The following is a 17500-nucleotide window of genomic DNA, read 5'->3' as shown; positions in this document are numbered from 1 at the left end:
AAAATAAATTGAATCGGCAGTATTACATCCTTGGAAATTCTGATGTTCTTTAGTGTGGTGACGTTGAAAAGACGAAATGATAGAAGTCAAGAACCGATTCATTAACATTCAGTTTTTAGTATAAGGAAATATTAACATTTGGGTAATTGAGGTAATTGGGAAGAGGATGTATTTGTAAAACGAATTTAATTTTCATTTAAAAAAAATTAATATTTAATTGTATCTCTGGTAATCAGTCATTAACCAGGAGGTTAACTTTTAAAAGAATTAATTACGGCCAGGACTTGGTGCTTTCATTCTCATTCGGAAACACCACCCAAAAACCTCCAGGGGTTATGCTAAGTCCGTTAAAAGGGGAAGGTCGTGTATATATATATATATATATATATATATATATATATATATATATATATATATATATATATATATATATATATAAATATATATATATGAAGTGCAGCCATTTCTAGTTTACTGCAGGACAAAGGCCTCAGACATGTCCTTATTCATGTCTGGGATTTGGCCAGTTTTCATCACCACGCTGGTCAACTGCGGATTAGAGATGGAGGGAGAATTTTGTCTGTTTGCTCACTGCAGAACAATCTAGTATGGTTGGCCCTGACTATGACAGCTTTACAGATCATGGTGATACACAAACCCTTTTACCACGGTACCAGAGAGGCCGAGCGAAAAAGCAGTTTGAACGAAGTGATTAATTACATAATTAAAATAACGTCAAAATACTAACCCCTAAGGCGTGTAGCGAAATATGGTAGGTCGCAAATAGTAAGGTAGATAATTATCATTCTATAGTAGCGACAAATAATATTTCTCCTCACTAGGATTCGAACGTTCACTGTGATAGTAGGTAGTTTAAACTAAGCGCAATTCATCATGTGAACAGTTAACTAACCCTTAAGTTATGTGGCAAATTGGCTCTTTGGAAATAAAATGAATAGGCTCATAAGTATTTAGTGGCCTAGTTATTTTGTTAAAGAAATGCTTGTGGTAATGAGGTAAGCGGAATTGTGGGAATTAGATTTTGTGAACTAATACTTATGGCATTTGCGAGCAGTTGCAATATATACCCTTTCAAGTTAGTGTGGTGAAATTGTGTTTTGCATATTTAGTGACTAGCTCATAAGTGCTTGGTATGCCATCTATATGCTCTAGTTTATTTCGTAAATCGGCACATTTATTGTTAATATAAAGGGAGATTATCGATCGCAAACGAATCGGCGTTGTATTGGCAATTATTAGTGGGGAAGGGCGTGTTATTTTGATATAATATTCAGTCGTCCATATAAGTGCTCTCTCTCTCTCTCTCTCTCTCTCTCTCTCTCTCTCTCTCTCTCTCTCTCTCTCTCTCTCTCTCTCTCTCCAGCGTTATGCCTCCTAATATAATTTTCATTGACATAAGGATGAGCAAGCAAGTCTCATGAATACTTTAATTTTATTTCTTGGTGCTTCGTTAGCCTCCAGTTAATAATGTGTCAAGATGCAAAAAGTATGAATGGTATACGTAGTTTATTGTTAAAGATTATCTTAGAATTGTTGACCATTGTTGGTGTGATGTAAAAATGTACGAAAACGTTTTCTTTGTGGAATTTGTGAATTTTATTTCTCCTGTAAATGTTATGTCAACACTATATTCAATTTATTCTGATAACTATTGGTGCGATTTTGAGGAATTTGACGTCCGTTTCTTTCGAAGGTCTTTTTTTTTTTTACCTGTAACACCCTCTTATGTCATTCAGTGATGGGAGACACCACAGGGAAACCTGGGTTATATGTTGTGGAGGGATGACAAATATCCATCTTGACCTAATATAAGATGCTTTATCCTTTGGACCCGCCCCCACCCCAATCTGTCCGAAACTAGCAAAGGTTGTCGTAAATCCAAGAGGGAGGAACAGAAATGTATCCTAATCTAACATAGGTATTTTTAAAAAGATTCCAAGTGATGGGCGAGGCTTCTTTTCCCAAACCTGACATATGATGTGCTGTCCTTTTCTTTGTTGTTCCTAAGACGAACCCTAGTTTCATCGCTTGAACTTAATTCTGACTATAATCGTTGTATCCTATTGTGGTACCCCATTATTGTTAGACAAAGGTGGGGTATCAGTAATGGGTTAACCAAACATTTCTGACATAGTTTTATGGCAAAATCACTTAAATCACTCATACAAAAATAGGCATCAGATTACAAAAATAGGTATCAGAAAAACCATATTTTAATATTAAGAATTCCGTAAATAATCACATGCTTTAAGAATCTGTACAAATCCTAATTCGAAGGTCTGTCCTGAATATGCACTTCCATACGAGGACACTTCACTGATTACTTAAAGAATATGTTTTGTATAAAAATAAGAAAAGGAAACAAATTAGCGAAGTATTGTTGTTCATAAAACATTCCAAAACGAACCTTTGAAGTCATTTAGTGATTCACCAGAAAGATGCAAGTGAAAAGTGTTGAGATCTTTTCTAAAGTGTCCAAAGATCCAGTGTAAAAAACACAACCAAGCGGGTTGTATACCAAAGAGCTCTCATAATTTGTTGTCTCATTAGCATTTGCCAAAGTCTTAGCATCGGTCAATGGTAAATGTTGCAATATTGATTATGAACATGGGATGTTGTATTGAGCTAAATACAATCGCAAGACTTCCCCTTGTAGATGTGAGTAAACCAACTAATTTATATATAATTTCTTTATTCTGGCGACTATACATTATTGGCGTTTTTGATATGAAAGAAAAAGACCATAGAAATTTTAGAAGTTTGTTAAATTCTCCGCTTTATCAGGTAATAAGGGTCAAAAGTTACCTTTTCTCAAAGAAATAATAGTTTGCAAATGCTAAGCAATACTGTTTTTATGTAAAAAAAAAAATAGTAGGAGCTTAAATAAAGAAAAGATTTTATATGAATATATATTGCAAACAATGGAATTTATGGGTTTGTTTCAAAATGATATTTGATACTGTTTTTATTTTGTAGTGAAAATACTCGAACAATTAAAGAAAACCACGGGGAATTTCATTTGTAAATTATTTGCATATCACATTTAGTGAACTAAAAAACTTATTTCTTTATTTTTATCCGTGTAATGTTTTATACATTTGAATTCATAAACCATTGTAGTAGTTTTAGTGAAAATGTAGTTTTTTGGTAGCATTATTGCACTAAGCGTCCTATTTTGATGTTTTATAAAATCTTGTCAAGAAGTGGACCTTACAACAGTCAACAATTGTTTAGATTTTGAGTGGGTCGCTTTCAGATGTGAATCGATCAATCTTGTTTAGATTCTTCCAAATCTTATAAAGATAGCAAATCCCTTAGCACCATTATAGTAATCAGATTTAATAATACTTCCGTGACCGGAAAAATATTTCTGATTACCTCCGCCAACGGTTATGTTTTCGTTTCTATTTGTTTGTTTGTTTGCGAAAAGTGCTATGTCAAGGTAAAGAAAAAGGTCGACTGAATTAACACTAACCTTCCCCAAGTTCACATATGGTTTTCACACAGATTTCACATACACCTACGGTCTAAATCTATTCTGGGAAACTGGTTTCGAGAAATTAAGCGGCCGTGGCGGAGGTCTTACGAGTACTTTTCTAGTTTACGGTGAAATTAAAACTCTAAGGGACAGGGGACCCATTGCTGGGGTTGGATTGCCCATCTTCCTTGGAGGTTTGCGGTTTCCGAATGACATTTTCTTTTTTTCACATTTGCTGTTTTATGAAACCGGTATATTAATTTTAATATATTCTAAAATTTTGTTTGAAATGTATTTTTATGACAAAACGATAGTATTGCCTACATTGTTTTGAAATCTCATTTTGCCTCCTTTTTCCGATAATATAATAAAAGCGAATTCTTTCCTCCGTGTTACTTGCAGTTTGCACAGACTGCGGCTGTTTACACCTTCATATGTCTTCTTCATCTTAATACCCACAATGGAAGTGTCGTTCTGTAATTTAATCCTCTTTACTTTCGATGGGAGGGAAACACAAAAGCCTTTGCTGTGAAAACAACAGATGATGGATATTGATAAATGAAAATATAACAGATATTGCTTGGGTTTCTCAACAAATTGAAAATTGGCAACGAAGTAAAGGAGATCTTTTTGGTGAACAAGTTATGAATATGAAACTCATTAAAATTGTGTAATTCCCTTTGACACAAAACCTATTATCAATTTTATTATCACCTTAAACTTTCTTCAAAATTTTGAAAGGAAAAATATTTTGTCACTGTTTTGGCGAGGCTTACATTAACCAAAAATTAGAGTAAGTTTTCTAGTATGTAAGCTGTCACAGTCTTGTTTTGTTTTGGGATTTATCCAAATACCTTCATTGTTTGGTTTTAAAGTTTTTTTCCAGTTGCTTAATGGGCTAAGAAGGTAGCAGAAAATGGAAATATTGTTAGTTTTTCCTAAAGAAAATTTTGCTATAAAAATGGAAACGATATCAAAGTAAATTATTTTGACAGCAATGCAATTATAACAATTACATCTATGAATGATGATGATAATAGATTTTCTTCTTTGCTTCTTCTAATGTTACTTTTGGTATCGACTCAGGTATGTCATTTTCTATTGGCAAAGTTATTTCTTATACCATTATTATTATTATTATTATTATTATTATTATTATTATTATTATTATTATTATTCTTATTTTTATTATTATTATTATTATTATTATTATTATTGTTATTATTATTACTTGCTAAGTTTCAATCCTAGTTGGAAAACCAGGATGCTATAATTATGCCCCGGGGCTCCATGGAAAATAGCCCAGTGAGGAAAGGAAACAAGGAAATAACAGAAATAATTAACTGTTAAAATAGGATATTTCCAGAATTATATAGCATTATGTAGAAATCCTCTGCAATTTGTATAATTTTTGTAGTTGAAACATTTATTTTCTGAAGACTTGTTTTAAAGACAGAATGGATCAAATGGTAGACTTTATAACCGAAAAAAAAAAATCCTTTGGATTTTTGTTGGTGGAGTGTGTATATTTGTATCAATGATTTAGAAGTTCATTTTTAAATCTTTAAACAAACACGTACTTTATTCTTACCAAGGCCGTCTCGAGCAGCGATCATTTCAACTTGGATATTGGTATTTCAATGATTTTCAATGTTTCAGGAATTCATAACGAAATTCGAAATTGCGTTTATGCGGAAATTGACACAGCTTGCAGATGGTGCAATATGGATCTCTCTCTCTCTCTCTCTCTCTCTCTCTCTCTCTCTCTCTCTCTCTCTCTCTCTCTCTCTATCTCTCTCTCTCTCTCTCTCTCTCTCTCTCTCTCTCTCTCTCTGTCACCCAAGCTTCCATTGCCATTGCCAAGATAATTTCACTTTTGAAGACCTTCGTATTTCGCTTAATGATTCATTATACTTCAGATTTTAGTGTAAAGCAATGGTAAAAGTTTGATTTATAAAATTGCTTTTCATATGATTTTTAGTGTAAAGAAATGGTAAAAATTGGAGTAATAAAATTGCTTTTCATATCAATAGAGTTGTAGGGAAGTAATTGAGAAAAGTATATAATTTTTTATAACAATTTCCAAAAGTTTGTTGCGCAAACTTATTATATGGGACATATTGTACAGTATATGCTGAAAAAACAGTATTAAAATGGATAGACAAAAAGGCTTAAGCCATACATAACTTTGTACAGAGTTACTGAAACAGTCTTGGAAAACCAAATGCGTGAGTTTATATATTAAATGACAGAATTAAAGTAAATTAGATAATGCTGTAAATTAATGAAACATTGCTCTCATCACGGTCTGAGAAACTAGGAAGGGATACTGTTTTCAATTCGTCCAAGAAAACAACGTCGAATAAGTTTTCAGTATTTTTCCTATGCACATAAAATGCGTATTCTCCGGCAAAGGGTTCATAATGCTAAGCAATATTTCCATCCTGGTATGCTCTTCAGTTATACGCTCAAAGGGTTAGCTCCGGAGTGCGGCAATCACGAACAGCAATGGCAAAGGCAAGACAAGTAGATGCTTTGACTTATTCTTGTGGAAGGTTACAAAACTCTAGACTTACATTACGTTTTATAATGTATTTATTAGAAACCCACGGTGTATGTGGAATTTTCTTTTCGCTGTCTGTACTCCCTGCTATTCTTCTTTGGAAGTTGACCTTGAATATTTTTTAAAATTTCTTAGAGCAACGAAAATTTCTTAAGTGATACATTATTACAAACATCCTTAAATGGAGAACTCCCTCAGGAAAATCCAACTCTATTGATTCATTTTACAGTGTCCATAAAGTGTCTTTACAATTTAGAAATATCTAATATATCTTATTAATAAATTTGTTCTGTGTACTCAGTAGTTATGAAAGATTTTAAGCACATTGCATTTATGTATTTGAGCTGCCCTGCTGGTAAAAGAGGTATGGTTAAATGAACCCTTAAAAATGTCAACTCCTCAAGAAAAGGCAAAATGTGTCATGGTTTATTGAAACAAAATCGCAAACAGCATAATTAAGTATGAAAGAGATACACTATACGTCCGTCAATCGTACAGGGTCCAATAAATTTTGGAGATCCAGAGATAGTTTTACATAAAGGAAGGACCAAGAACATTTGAATAGAACATCGATTGTGTAACAAGCCTTTGGTCTTACTGTTGTTAAGCACTTAAAAGGTCTCACACAAGAACAAGCGATTGTTCGCTTACGGAGAGCAACTCGCACGTATGACATATGTCATACATAAACTATAAAAAGACTTATATCTGCCTGTTCAGCATAAAGCCATATGCTGCAAGTTTGAACTTTTGAAGTTCTACTGATTCAACTACCCGATAGGAAGATCATTCCACCACTTGGTCACTGCTGGAATAAAACTTCTAGATTACTGTGTAGTATTGAGCCTCATGATGGAGAAGGCCTTCCTTTTGGAATTCACGGCATTCATAGTATTACGAACAGGATGGAACTGTCCAGGAACAAGCTTGTTTTCCAGGCCAAACCACATGTCATGTGTTTATAGTATGAAAAGTAATGGCCCAAGAATATTACTCCGTGGAATACCAGATATCACATTCCTGTACTCACTATGGTGCCTATCAACAACAACTCTCTGAGATCTATTACTTAAAAAATCAATAATAATGCTAGGAAACGACCCACCCGCTCCCATCTGTTTGAGTTTGAAAACAAGGGCCTCATGATTAACACGGTCAAAGGCACCACTAAAGTCAAGGCCAGTCATACAATCTTCCTGACCACAATCAAGGGACTTTTGTACAGCATTGGAGATTGTAAGAAGGGCGTCACATGCTCCAAGGCCTTTACAAAAAACAAATTCCAAACTAGGCAACAGATGATTACCTTCAGCAAACTTATTAAGACGTTTTGCCTGAAGACTTTCAAAAACTTTAGATAATATGACAGTTACGGAGATTGGGCGGTAATTAGTTGGACTTGACCTTCCACAAACTCATTTATATAATGGAGTAACAATACCAATTCTCCAACAAGTGCTAAAAACTCCTCTTATTGCTAAAGCGATCTATTAAATGAGGCAATAAAACATCTACTCATTTTGTAATAAGTATCACACATTTATCTTTAATTTCCTGTTATATGTTTTTTTTTGTCGTGAAGAAGCTTTATTGACATTCTCTATGTTCTTCCATGTTCCGAGAGTTTGCTTAAGAGGGTTTGTACTGTCCGATAGATCAATTATTATGAATGTTTCAACAGTAGAAGATGGTATCTCTGACAAACTCCTGTTAGGTTTTTGCATGACTAATTAATTGAATCCGTAAAATCAATCTAGAAAAGGGAATTTATGACAGAAATGGGAAGTGTAGCAAAGAGGGTAGATCCTCGGTTGGTTCCACAAAGGAAACAAACAGATGTAACACCAATGCTGAAAGCAGAAATACATCACTCGTATAAAAGTAGTAGTCAGCTTAGCCAAGTTGATACAAAGCTAATACAAAATACTATGTTTAGTTTCATTTGGTAAAAGTCTAATAAAGGAAAGCACAAAGGCAGCACACATAATCCATGTCCATTTTGTTGTTGGCAACCGAGCATGATACTTAGATATCGGAGGTTTTCCTCTTTAGAGGAAGAGAACACAAGTTTATCGTCCACATATCATACACAGGAGAGGAGGTCCTCTAAGATGCCGTCCATGAGACATTGAAAAGTGGCCCCAGCATTACGAAGGCCAAAACAGGAGTAATTGAAGGTGTATATACCGATAGGGCTGGTCATGGCAGTCTTTGGGATGTTTTCTGGGTTCATGGGCACCTGATAATACCCCTTCAGGAGGTTGAGTGCCTGTAAGCAGAGAGCCATCTTTCTTTATGGCGATGTGTGAAAGTGACGACCATGGTCTTAAGGCCTTTTGGCAAAGGCCCATTTCTTCCATTTCGGCGAATATTTTTTTAGTGACTGCCAAAGGATGCAGTACCAAACATCTGAATCTGGAGAACCGTGCTGTCTTCGTATAGTAATAAATAGCGTGATTAGGAGGAACCATGGGCGTTTGACGAAGTTCTGGATGGAAAAATTCTGGGTACGACGTGAGGAGGTGGGCGTATGCATCTCTGGGTGCGCTGATGTGGCGAGTGAGATCGGAAGGGACTTGTTGGAGAGGTGTCGAGGAGTATGAATCCAAGTTGACTAACCAATGGTGAGCAACATCAACTAGGATTTGGAAATGTGAGAGGAGGTCCACACTGAGGATTGGTAATATGATGTCAGCCATGAGAAACTTCCAATTATATTTGGTGCTTCCTTGCTTCCAAATGATAATGGGAGGGTTTCATAACTGTGAATGGGTATCGCAGATCTGTTGGCAGGTACCTGGTGATGTCGGCAGACTTAGACAGACTATGTTGTTTCCTGGAAAGTGGCCATGGCAGAATAGAACAACAAGCACCCATGTCTGCCAAAAATCACACGCCCCTACCTGCATCATGTAAAAAGAAGAGATTAGCGACAGGGAAGGCCATTGCCGCTAGCAATGGCCTACTCTCAAGTTTGTTGACCACTGTCAACCATTCACACATTTTTTCCCAGCAGTCTCGAATTTGGAGTGGTAGTAGCATAATTGTGGCCGATGCCATCAGGAAGTAATTCTAGAGGTCGTTGGTTGGGGCATGAGCAAGTAGTGGGTGGTTTGCGATTTTATCACTGCTCCGAAATGTCCACTTTGGCAAGAGTGAAGGCATTGATGGAGGACATGAAGGTGGTGAAGAAATGACTGTCCATAAGGGCATCAACTTGGTCATCAGGTCCTTCATAGGCAAAATATCGACATCAGGGATGGCAGCGTGTACAGGTTCGGGTAGGCGCCATACCAAAAGGGCACAAAGTAGATTCACTACAGGAGGAGAGACGTCTGCGGCAGGTTGCAGGCGAGCGAAGCCTTTTGGTTCCCCAACGCTTGATGAGAGAGGTGGCGATGGTGAGTACTGCTCCAGGAGATATGATTTAAGGGCGTCATACGTTATTGGCGTGTCTCCATGCTCACACACCCAATAGGAGATTTCTGGAAAAGAACGTAATCTCCTTTGGTGCTTAACCGAGTCATGCCCTTGATGCAAAACTAGACTTCAGCACCTGGAACCAAGCAAACGCTTCTCTGCCATAACTAGTTTTCTGCAGGACAAAGGCCTGAAACATGTGCTTCCCTCTCATATATGTTTATAGTCTTTCTATGCCAGTCTATACCAGCAAATTTTCTTAGTTCGTCAATCCATCATCTTTTCTTCCTTCCCCTGCTTTTTTTTTTGCAATATCTACGGACATACTTTGTTGTTATTAATGTCTTATTTATTATCTGCCATTCTCATATATATATATATATATATATATATATATATATATATATATATATATATATATATATATATATATATATATATATATAATGTGTGTATTTAAGTCCTTTTGGGATGAAGTAAATAACGTCTTGGTGCTTACCTTCATGTCGGTCACTTACCTCAGTCGACTACCTACAATATAAGTAATTCACTGCTGAGGTTAAGAAATTTGACAAGTATAACCCAAGTTCATTGTTACGTTTAGGTGCAAAGTAATTGAGTTAACAAAAAGTTCTTTAGTAGCTTTCAAATGTCTGATGGAGTGAACGTTTTTTCACGTCCTGCTTGCTTTCATTGCAAATACTATCTATCTTCTCGAACTTAATTTGTGCATTTTTTTTATTATCAAATGTACGAAAAATAGGAACCGTGCCTGGTTTTTTTTTTTTGTCGCCTGTAGAAAGATAAACTTATCAAGACACAAATGCTGGACTAAAATCTACCAGCTGCAACCCGTTGGCATATCCAGTGACTGCTCACTCTCTCTTCCATCTCCCCAACAGGTAACACCACGAGTCACTGTACAGCAGGCAAAGGCGCCAACAAAGACCAATCCACAGGAGAGTGGTTCCAGTGCAGTGATGGTCGCTGTCTGCCGGGGGATGTCGTATGCAACCGAGAAGCCGATTGTCTAAATGGAGAAGACGAGGAAGGTTGCTGTAAGTAGATTCTCTTAATTCTTCCAGCTGTTTTTTCCCCTTCATGATGCATTTATGAATTAAAAAATGGATAAATTATTTGGTGCTACTATAGCGTGAGGTCTACCACACTATAGCGTGAGATCTATCTCCCGTTAGTACTATAGCGTGAGGTCTACTGCTGAATTATTCGTCCCTCATAGATAAATCACATTTCATGCATTTGTTTAAACAATAAACACTTAACTTAAACATATCTTAGAAATGACTTAACTAGATAATTGGATTTCTAGTTACATTAAAAAAAAGGAATGAAGGTAAAAATAAACATGTTATCATATATGTTCATACATTTATTCTAGCGATACACTCTTCGTACATCAAATATGTTATCATATATTTCCTTACATTTATTCTAGTGATACACTCTTCGTACATCAAACAGGTTATCATATATTTCCATACATTTATTCTAGCGATACACACTTCGTACATCATCTAAGAATGACTCAAATAGATCATTGGCATTGTTTCTCATCACCTTCCAGCAAAAATAATCAAGATGAGACTTGAACAGCTGACGACCAACACCTCGCATTAATCTCTTCAGAATCATAGTTTTAGCATCTAACCACGATTGCTCAATTGCCTGTGTGTGCTCCTGTCACTGGATCCACATAATATTGCTGGTGGTTCACTGTAAAATGCTGATATCGATGATATCTCTCTTAGGCCGAGGGAAAAACTGATTTAGGAGCTTCCTTGCTTGCTTGCTGTAGATTATAGCCAACAGTTCTCGTTGGCACGGACCATTCCCTTGGTCGGCCCGTAGGTAACCTGTACAAAAATATAAGGTAGGTGATTTAGGAGCTCCATTTGCTTCCTTTTATATGGGCAGGTCACGTGGACAGATCACGTTTTTGATGGATTTGGGCAGTTCACATGTTCGATGGTTAGGGACGCTGGTCACGCGGTAGACCTTACCTTCCACCTGAATAGGCGACATATGACGGTAGAGCTCACACTATAGTAGCACCAATTATTTTTCACCAAATCATTTTATAGGTGTAAGATCAATGATTCCTTTCCGAAAAAATACACATAGATTGATTTGGTAACTAATAACTTAGGGGTATTCCGTGAAGTCTGATGAATAGAGTTTATTTTGGAATATACAACTTTTCATAGGTTTATTGAAGCGTCAAGAGGTGTCATACATCGATTAACAAGGTATATTTCTTTTTCTTTCAAATTAATTTTAGTTCGTTTTTCATGTGACGTATTATTAACGATAAAATAAAATTGAAAGGTAGGTTGCTTGTTTCTGCTGATTATGGTCTGTAGTCTTATTAGAGAAAATATATTTATCATTAACATATGCTCAAGATACTCTGTCTTGTCATTCTTGACTGTTTATCACAATATGGAGGTGTTATATCCCGATAGAATTCTAGTAGTTTTGAAAAGTGTGTTTTAAGAAGTCTTGAAATCGGCAGCACGATGTGTTTCCTGACATGGTTTGTTATAAAGGCAAACACTGTAGACGAGATTGACTAAAGACAATGTGATTTATGGTTGAATACCTGGAAAATAGTAACATTCTTAGGAAAGAAGTATTGTGGCACAGGGTTATGAGGCGTAGTAGTTTGAGATTAAACATTTATATGATATATTCTTAAGTTTGTAAGACGTTAAGAACTAAAAAGAAGAAAAGCCCAAGAGCAGATATGGGGAAATATATGACCTTAAAAGATAGTAAAAAGATAGATAGTATATGTAATATACCTATAGTTAGGTTAAAGCCTATCATTGATAATCATTAATTCTAACTTATAGTAAGCGTTCATTAACTATGTAAACTACTATGAATTACCGAACTCACTCTGGATTAAGAGGTAAATATTAAAAATTAGAGCAGATCATTAGAAAATTCATTGCAACTCGTTCTATTGACATCAAAAGAAGTTTTAACCCTGTAACTGTGCGGAAGTAAAAAACCTCTGTGGTTACTGAGGATTCAGTTTGAGAGCACTTTTCTGGCGAAAATATCTAATGTGAGCACCTTGGATGAATTTTTTAAGCCTGGTAGTCCCATGTAAGCTGCTGGGTTGGTCTGCCATCATTCCATTGACGTGACTTTACTGATCTTAAGGCCCTGTCCCACAGGCCTTGCCAGTATATTGCAACATAATTCCGTACAAAATTGGTAAGCATTCTCGAAACATACTCGGTATTCGGGGTTCATGCTGAAACAAATTGCCCGACCTCCGCACATGTTTTTTACCGCTCTCAGATTTTTGAACTGCACAAAATTTTGGTTGCGGATGGGTGTGCGAAATACATTCGGTTTACGTGCGCAATAAATGTGTAAGTTATAATCAATACATCCACTGTTATTCGCTGCGTTCGGCCTGTATCCGCAACTCGCGGGTAATTGCGTGTTGGTAGCGGAATGGGAGCGTATTTATCGTGTACGTATACCGAATGTATTGTCTACTTAGCCCATCCATACTTCGAATTATCAGAATGCATTCCAAATACGTAGATTATAATTTGCGAACCAAAAACGATTGGATAACGGTAACTCAAGATTGCTTTGAAAAAGTCTGGGACTAAATGCAGTAAAAACTAAGGAGATTTAGCAGATGGGACTAAAAGGTCCCTGCTAATTTATTTCTCAACAGCTTTCAACTTTTTTTATATTAATTTCATGCGTTTATATTTATTCATCTAAACTTTCCTTTCGCTAGAATCTAATTTTATTCACACAGAAGGGCACCCTGCTATGTTGATTTTTGTTTCAGTTTTTTGTTCTAAGTTAATGGCGTATTATTAGCATTCCTTGAAAGATTTTTTAAAGGGTAATGATAGTGATTGTAATAATAATGATAATGTTGATAATAGCAAATTATAAGCAAATGATTTCCTCTGAAAAAAAGGAAGTTGAAAACTTCCAAAGAGAAGGTTTATTAGTAATATTGAAAATGCTATTATTATTATTATTATTATTATTATTATTATTATTATTATTATTATTATTATTATTATTATTATTATTATTACTACTTGTTAAGCTATAACCCTAGTAGGAATAATCATTATGAAAAGTAATGATGATTTACTTGTTCTTGGTTTTAGTCAATACTTTTATATATTTTACAATAAATTATCATCATCTAATATTTACAGCTGTTCATTAATTATTTTCAACTATGAAAAAGATGATAGCCATTGGCCCATTACGTATCACATTACGCATTGTAATTGAAACAATATAAGAAATTATATACATTACATACATGAATGATAGTAAGCCATAGCATTTCAGGATAAAACTGTTGTACATAATAGCTTTCAAAAATTATATCACTTGTTCCGTTGATATATTCTTGTATATATTTTTAGCCACAATATATAACGTTTGGCATTAGCTATTTGTCAGATCTTTATGTCTAGTTTTCTATTTTCCTGGAGATTACTTTGACTTGAATTAAGATGAACATCATCAGACAGATTTTATTTTATTTTTGGGCTGACATTACATATACATATATGTATACAGTATATATACATATATATATATATATATATATATATATATATATATATATATATATATATATATATATATATATACAGTCAGCGCGGGTCGGTCTGTCCGGGCAGCATCCGCCGTGCATTCATTTTGGTCCCCCTCCCATATCTACACTAATACACAATATAAATCAATAAAAATTCAATTGAACACTCACCAATATCCCTGCTACTTGTCTATAGGGTAGCCTTTCTTTTTCTTGACCTCCAAAAGTCGCCGAGGAACACTATCGGCGAGGTTTTGGAGTATTTCGGCAGGTATTTCCGCCCACACCTGATGGAGCGCCGCCTCGAGAAGTGTCACGTTTGTCGTCACTTCTTTACGAAGGCGGGCTTTAACTATCGCCCAAAGGTTCTCAATGGGCAAAATATCAGGACTTTGACCTGGCCAATCAGGAATATAGTTCACTTCGCTATTTTCCTGCTACTTTTTCACTTTTTTAGCCGTATGGCAAGGGGCACCGTCCTGCTGAAAAATTTCAGCTCCTGTAGCCACAAAACAATCCGCTAAATTGTCTTTCAAAATGCTCAAATAGCGGTCAGCATTAACCGTTATGCCTTTAGGCAAAACAACAAGGCTTGGGGCACCACCGTAGGCAAACGAACCCCAGACCATAAGCGATGCTGGGTGCTTAACTGTCTTGGCCGTGAGATTAGGCTTAAGAGGATCTGACCCCTTTCGCCTCCACACTTTTTTCCCGGTCGTCTCACTCACACAAAAGGTCGCTTCGTCTCTCCACAAGACACTTCGCCACTGCTCCAAGGTCCAATCCTTGTATGTCTTGGCAAAAGCAACCCTCCTCTTCCTTTGTTTCTCAGTTAAAGCAGGCTTCTTTCTCGCGATCACTTTCTCGTAGTCGAGGCGCTTCGACAGGTTTTCCTGAATCGTACGAACACTGACATCGCTCAACAATTTAGGGTTCTGTTCTTTCAGTTGCTTAGCCGTTAATGTTGGATTTTCTTCTAGGCTTCGCTTTAAAATAACTAAAATACGATCAGGAATCTTCCGGGGGGGGGGGGGGGGGGGAAACCAGCCTGGGAGTGAGAAGGGATCTCGGCGCTACCCCCATGCCTTGTACTTGGCCACCAAGCGCCTCACTGTTCTCTCGTTCACGCCAGTATTCTTCACTATTTCCTTCGTTTGCAGACCTAAATTATGACAGGTTATCACTCTAACAATGTCATCGTGACTTGTACGGGGTCTAGACATCACTGGGGGGGGGGGTTTGATAGACAAAAATGCCACGCGAACTCACAAAAGAACGATTGCAACTCGGCCCTCTCAACCTGACACAACCTCACTCCATGACTACAGGAAACACACTGACTAGCTTCCACCTACGCAGATATGTAGATGCCAACTTGTATAAAAAGATGCCAATTAGTCAATTTGTCCCAGTCGAATTTTTCCCCGATAAACCCCATGCCTCCGATTTACGCGGAACGCTGTGTCCGGCCCACTACCCGGAAAGACCGATCCGCGCTGACTGTATATATATATATATATCGATCCAAATACTGGTATTTCTAGTCTCTGTTTGATTTATAACAAATAAGCTGATGGTTAAACATCAAGGTTATCTTTCGTTTCGTCCTGATTTTTTTTTTAGGGAATCTCGACCTTTTTACCTTCATCACTTGTAAATAGAGGTATCTTTTCATAATACACGTACTATACTATACTCTACTATACTTAGCTGATAAGCCATTTCTATTCCCTCTGTTTAGTTCCGTAACAAATAATCACGATAATTTTCACTAATTTCATTTTGCTGCGTAGTACCTAATTTTATTTTTTTTTTTTCACTCACCGGACGGCTTCCGCTATGCTTTCCTCTTTTGTTCGTAATAAATCAGCTACACATTCTCAATACGTGTGTAATTTTTTATACGGTTCATATCAACACAGTATTGTGGAAAAAAAGTTCATTTTGCTGCAAATGTTTGCGGATGGCTGGAAACCAGAAAAATTGGTATTTTCGATTCTTCAGTATTTAATTCATATTTCGGTGGGACCTGACCTTAAAGGTGGTGGCCTGTTGGTAACGTGCTTGCCTGGTGATTGCAAGACTGGGGTTCGAGTACCGCTAAAACTCGTTAGTTACTTTGATCGCTGTAACCTTGTCATCCTTGTGGGCTAAGGATGGGGGTTTGGTGGAGCCTATAGGTCTATTTGCTGAGTGACCAGCAGCCATTACCCGGCCTTCCATGGTCCTAGCTTGAGTGGAGTGTGTGTTTGGGCACTGATCTTATGTACGATTATATATGGTCAGTCCCCAGGGCATTGTCCTGTTTGATAGGCAATGTCACAGACCCATTTCTCTACCATTCATGACGGCCTTTAAACCCTTATACGTGACGTCACTGGCCCGAGCAAAAGTTGCGCATGCTAGAACCCACCAGCAGTTTTGACAAGTTACTGGTAAAAGTTTTTTTTTATTAATTTTTGCTGAATTCCTTGGGGGGCGGGGTTAATGTGGGTGAAAGGACAGGAAATCATGTACTACATTAAAAAACTACGCATTAATAGGTCAAGAATGATGTTGGAAAAAGCGAAAGTGAAGGATATTAGTAGACTTATTATAGGACGCCACATGAACAGTAAAAAAGTTTTACAATGTAAAGTATAAGACATTTTTAAGCAAATAAATAATGTTAGAAAATATTTGATAGCTAGTAGAAGTAGAAAATAAGGTATACGGTGAAGACTGTAGCTGATATATGAAAAAATAACCTAGGATGAGGAAAACAGAGTATGAGAAGAGGAGGTTTTACAGGTTTTATTGGAAATTTATAAGGAAACATTAACTAATACTAACGATGAAAGTATGAAGGGGTGGACTTTGATAAGTTGGAATTATGGCGGATACATTTTAATAACAGAAAAATATTAAGAAATTCACGTTCAAATGAAGGGATTCGAGAGGCTAAGTGAGCAAGAAATGATTGTAACGGAAAAATCAGCTTCTTTTTACTTAACAGCCACCCTTCAAAGAAAACTAATCTGTGTCGAATTCCATTCTCGTTTTCATTTGGTAATACATTTGAACATTTTTCCATGTATTCTATGGGTGCCATGAAACAGTCAAGACATTAACAGCGCTTACATCTTAATGTGTTGCAATTAGTCTTACAGTGGCACGTGGTAAGCTTTAACAATGATTTGGGGCCAGTGTCCTTTTCAGTCTGAATTGGAACAAGTCTGCCATGACAAACCTTCCAGTCCCATATCTGGATCAAGAGAATTTCCCTTCCACTCTTGGACCTGGTGGTAACCTCGAAGGTTTTGAAACTTTGCAAATGTGGATGTTGGTGAAAGTTTCTGAGGATTGGCAGAGGTCTTACTACATGTGACAAGTATTGTAAACTAGCTTGATCTATGCTCTT

General features: G+C 36.5%; 1 protein-coding gene across 1 annotated transcript in view; it reads left to right on the top strand.

Moving 5' to 3' along the window:
- Positions 1-17500, top strand: part of LOC137620891 (G-protein coupled receptor GRL101-like) — a 464398-nt gene that overhangs the window by 227217 nt on the left and 219681 nt on the right. Inside the window, exon 6 of the mRNA XM_068351336.1 lies at positions 10385-10540. Within this exon, the coding sequence (XP_068207437.1) occupies positions 10385-10540 (156 nt within the window). The remainder of the gene's footprint in view (positions 1-10384; positions 10541-17500) is intronic.

The sequence above is a fragment of the Palaemon carinicauda genome, chromosome 27 (genome assembly GCF_036898095.1).
Source record: "Palaemon carinicauda isolate YSFRI2023 chromosome 27, ASM3689809v2, whole genome shotgun sequence".
Lineage (NCBI taxonomy): Eukaryota > Metazoa > Arthropoda > Malacostraca > Decapoda > Palaemonidae > Palaemon > Palaemon carinicauda.
This window is presented reverse-complemented; position numbering and strand designations above follow the sequence as displayed.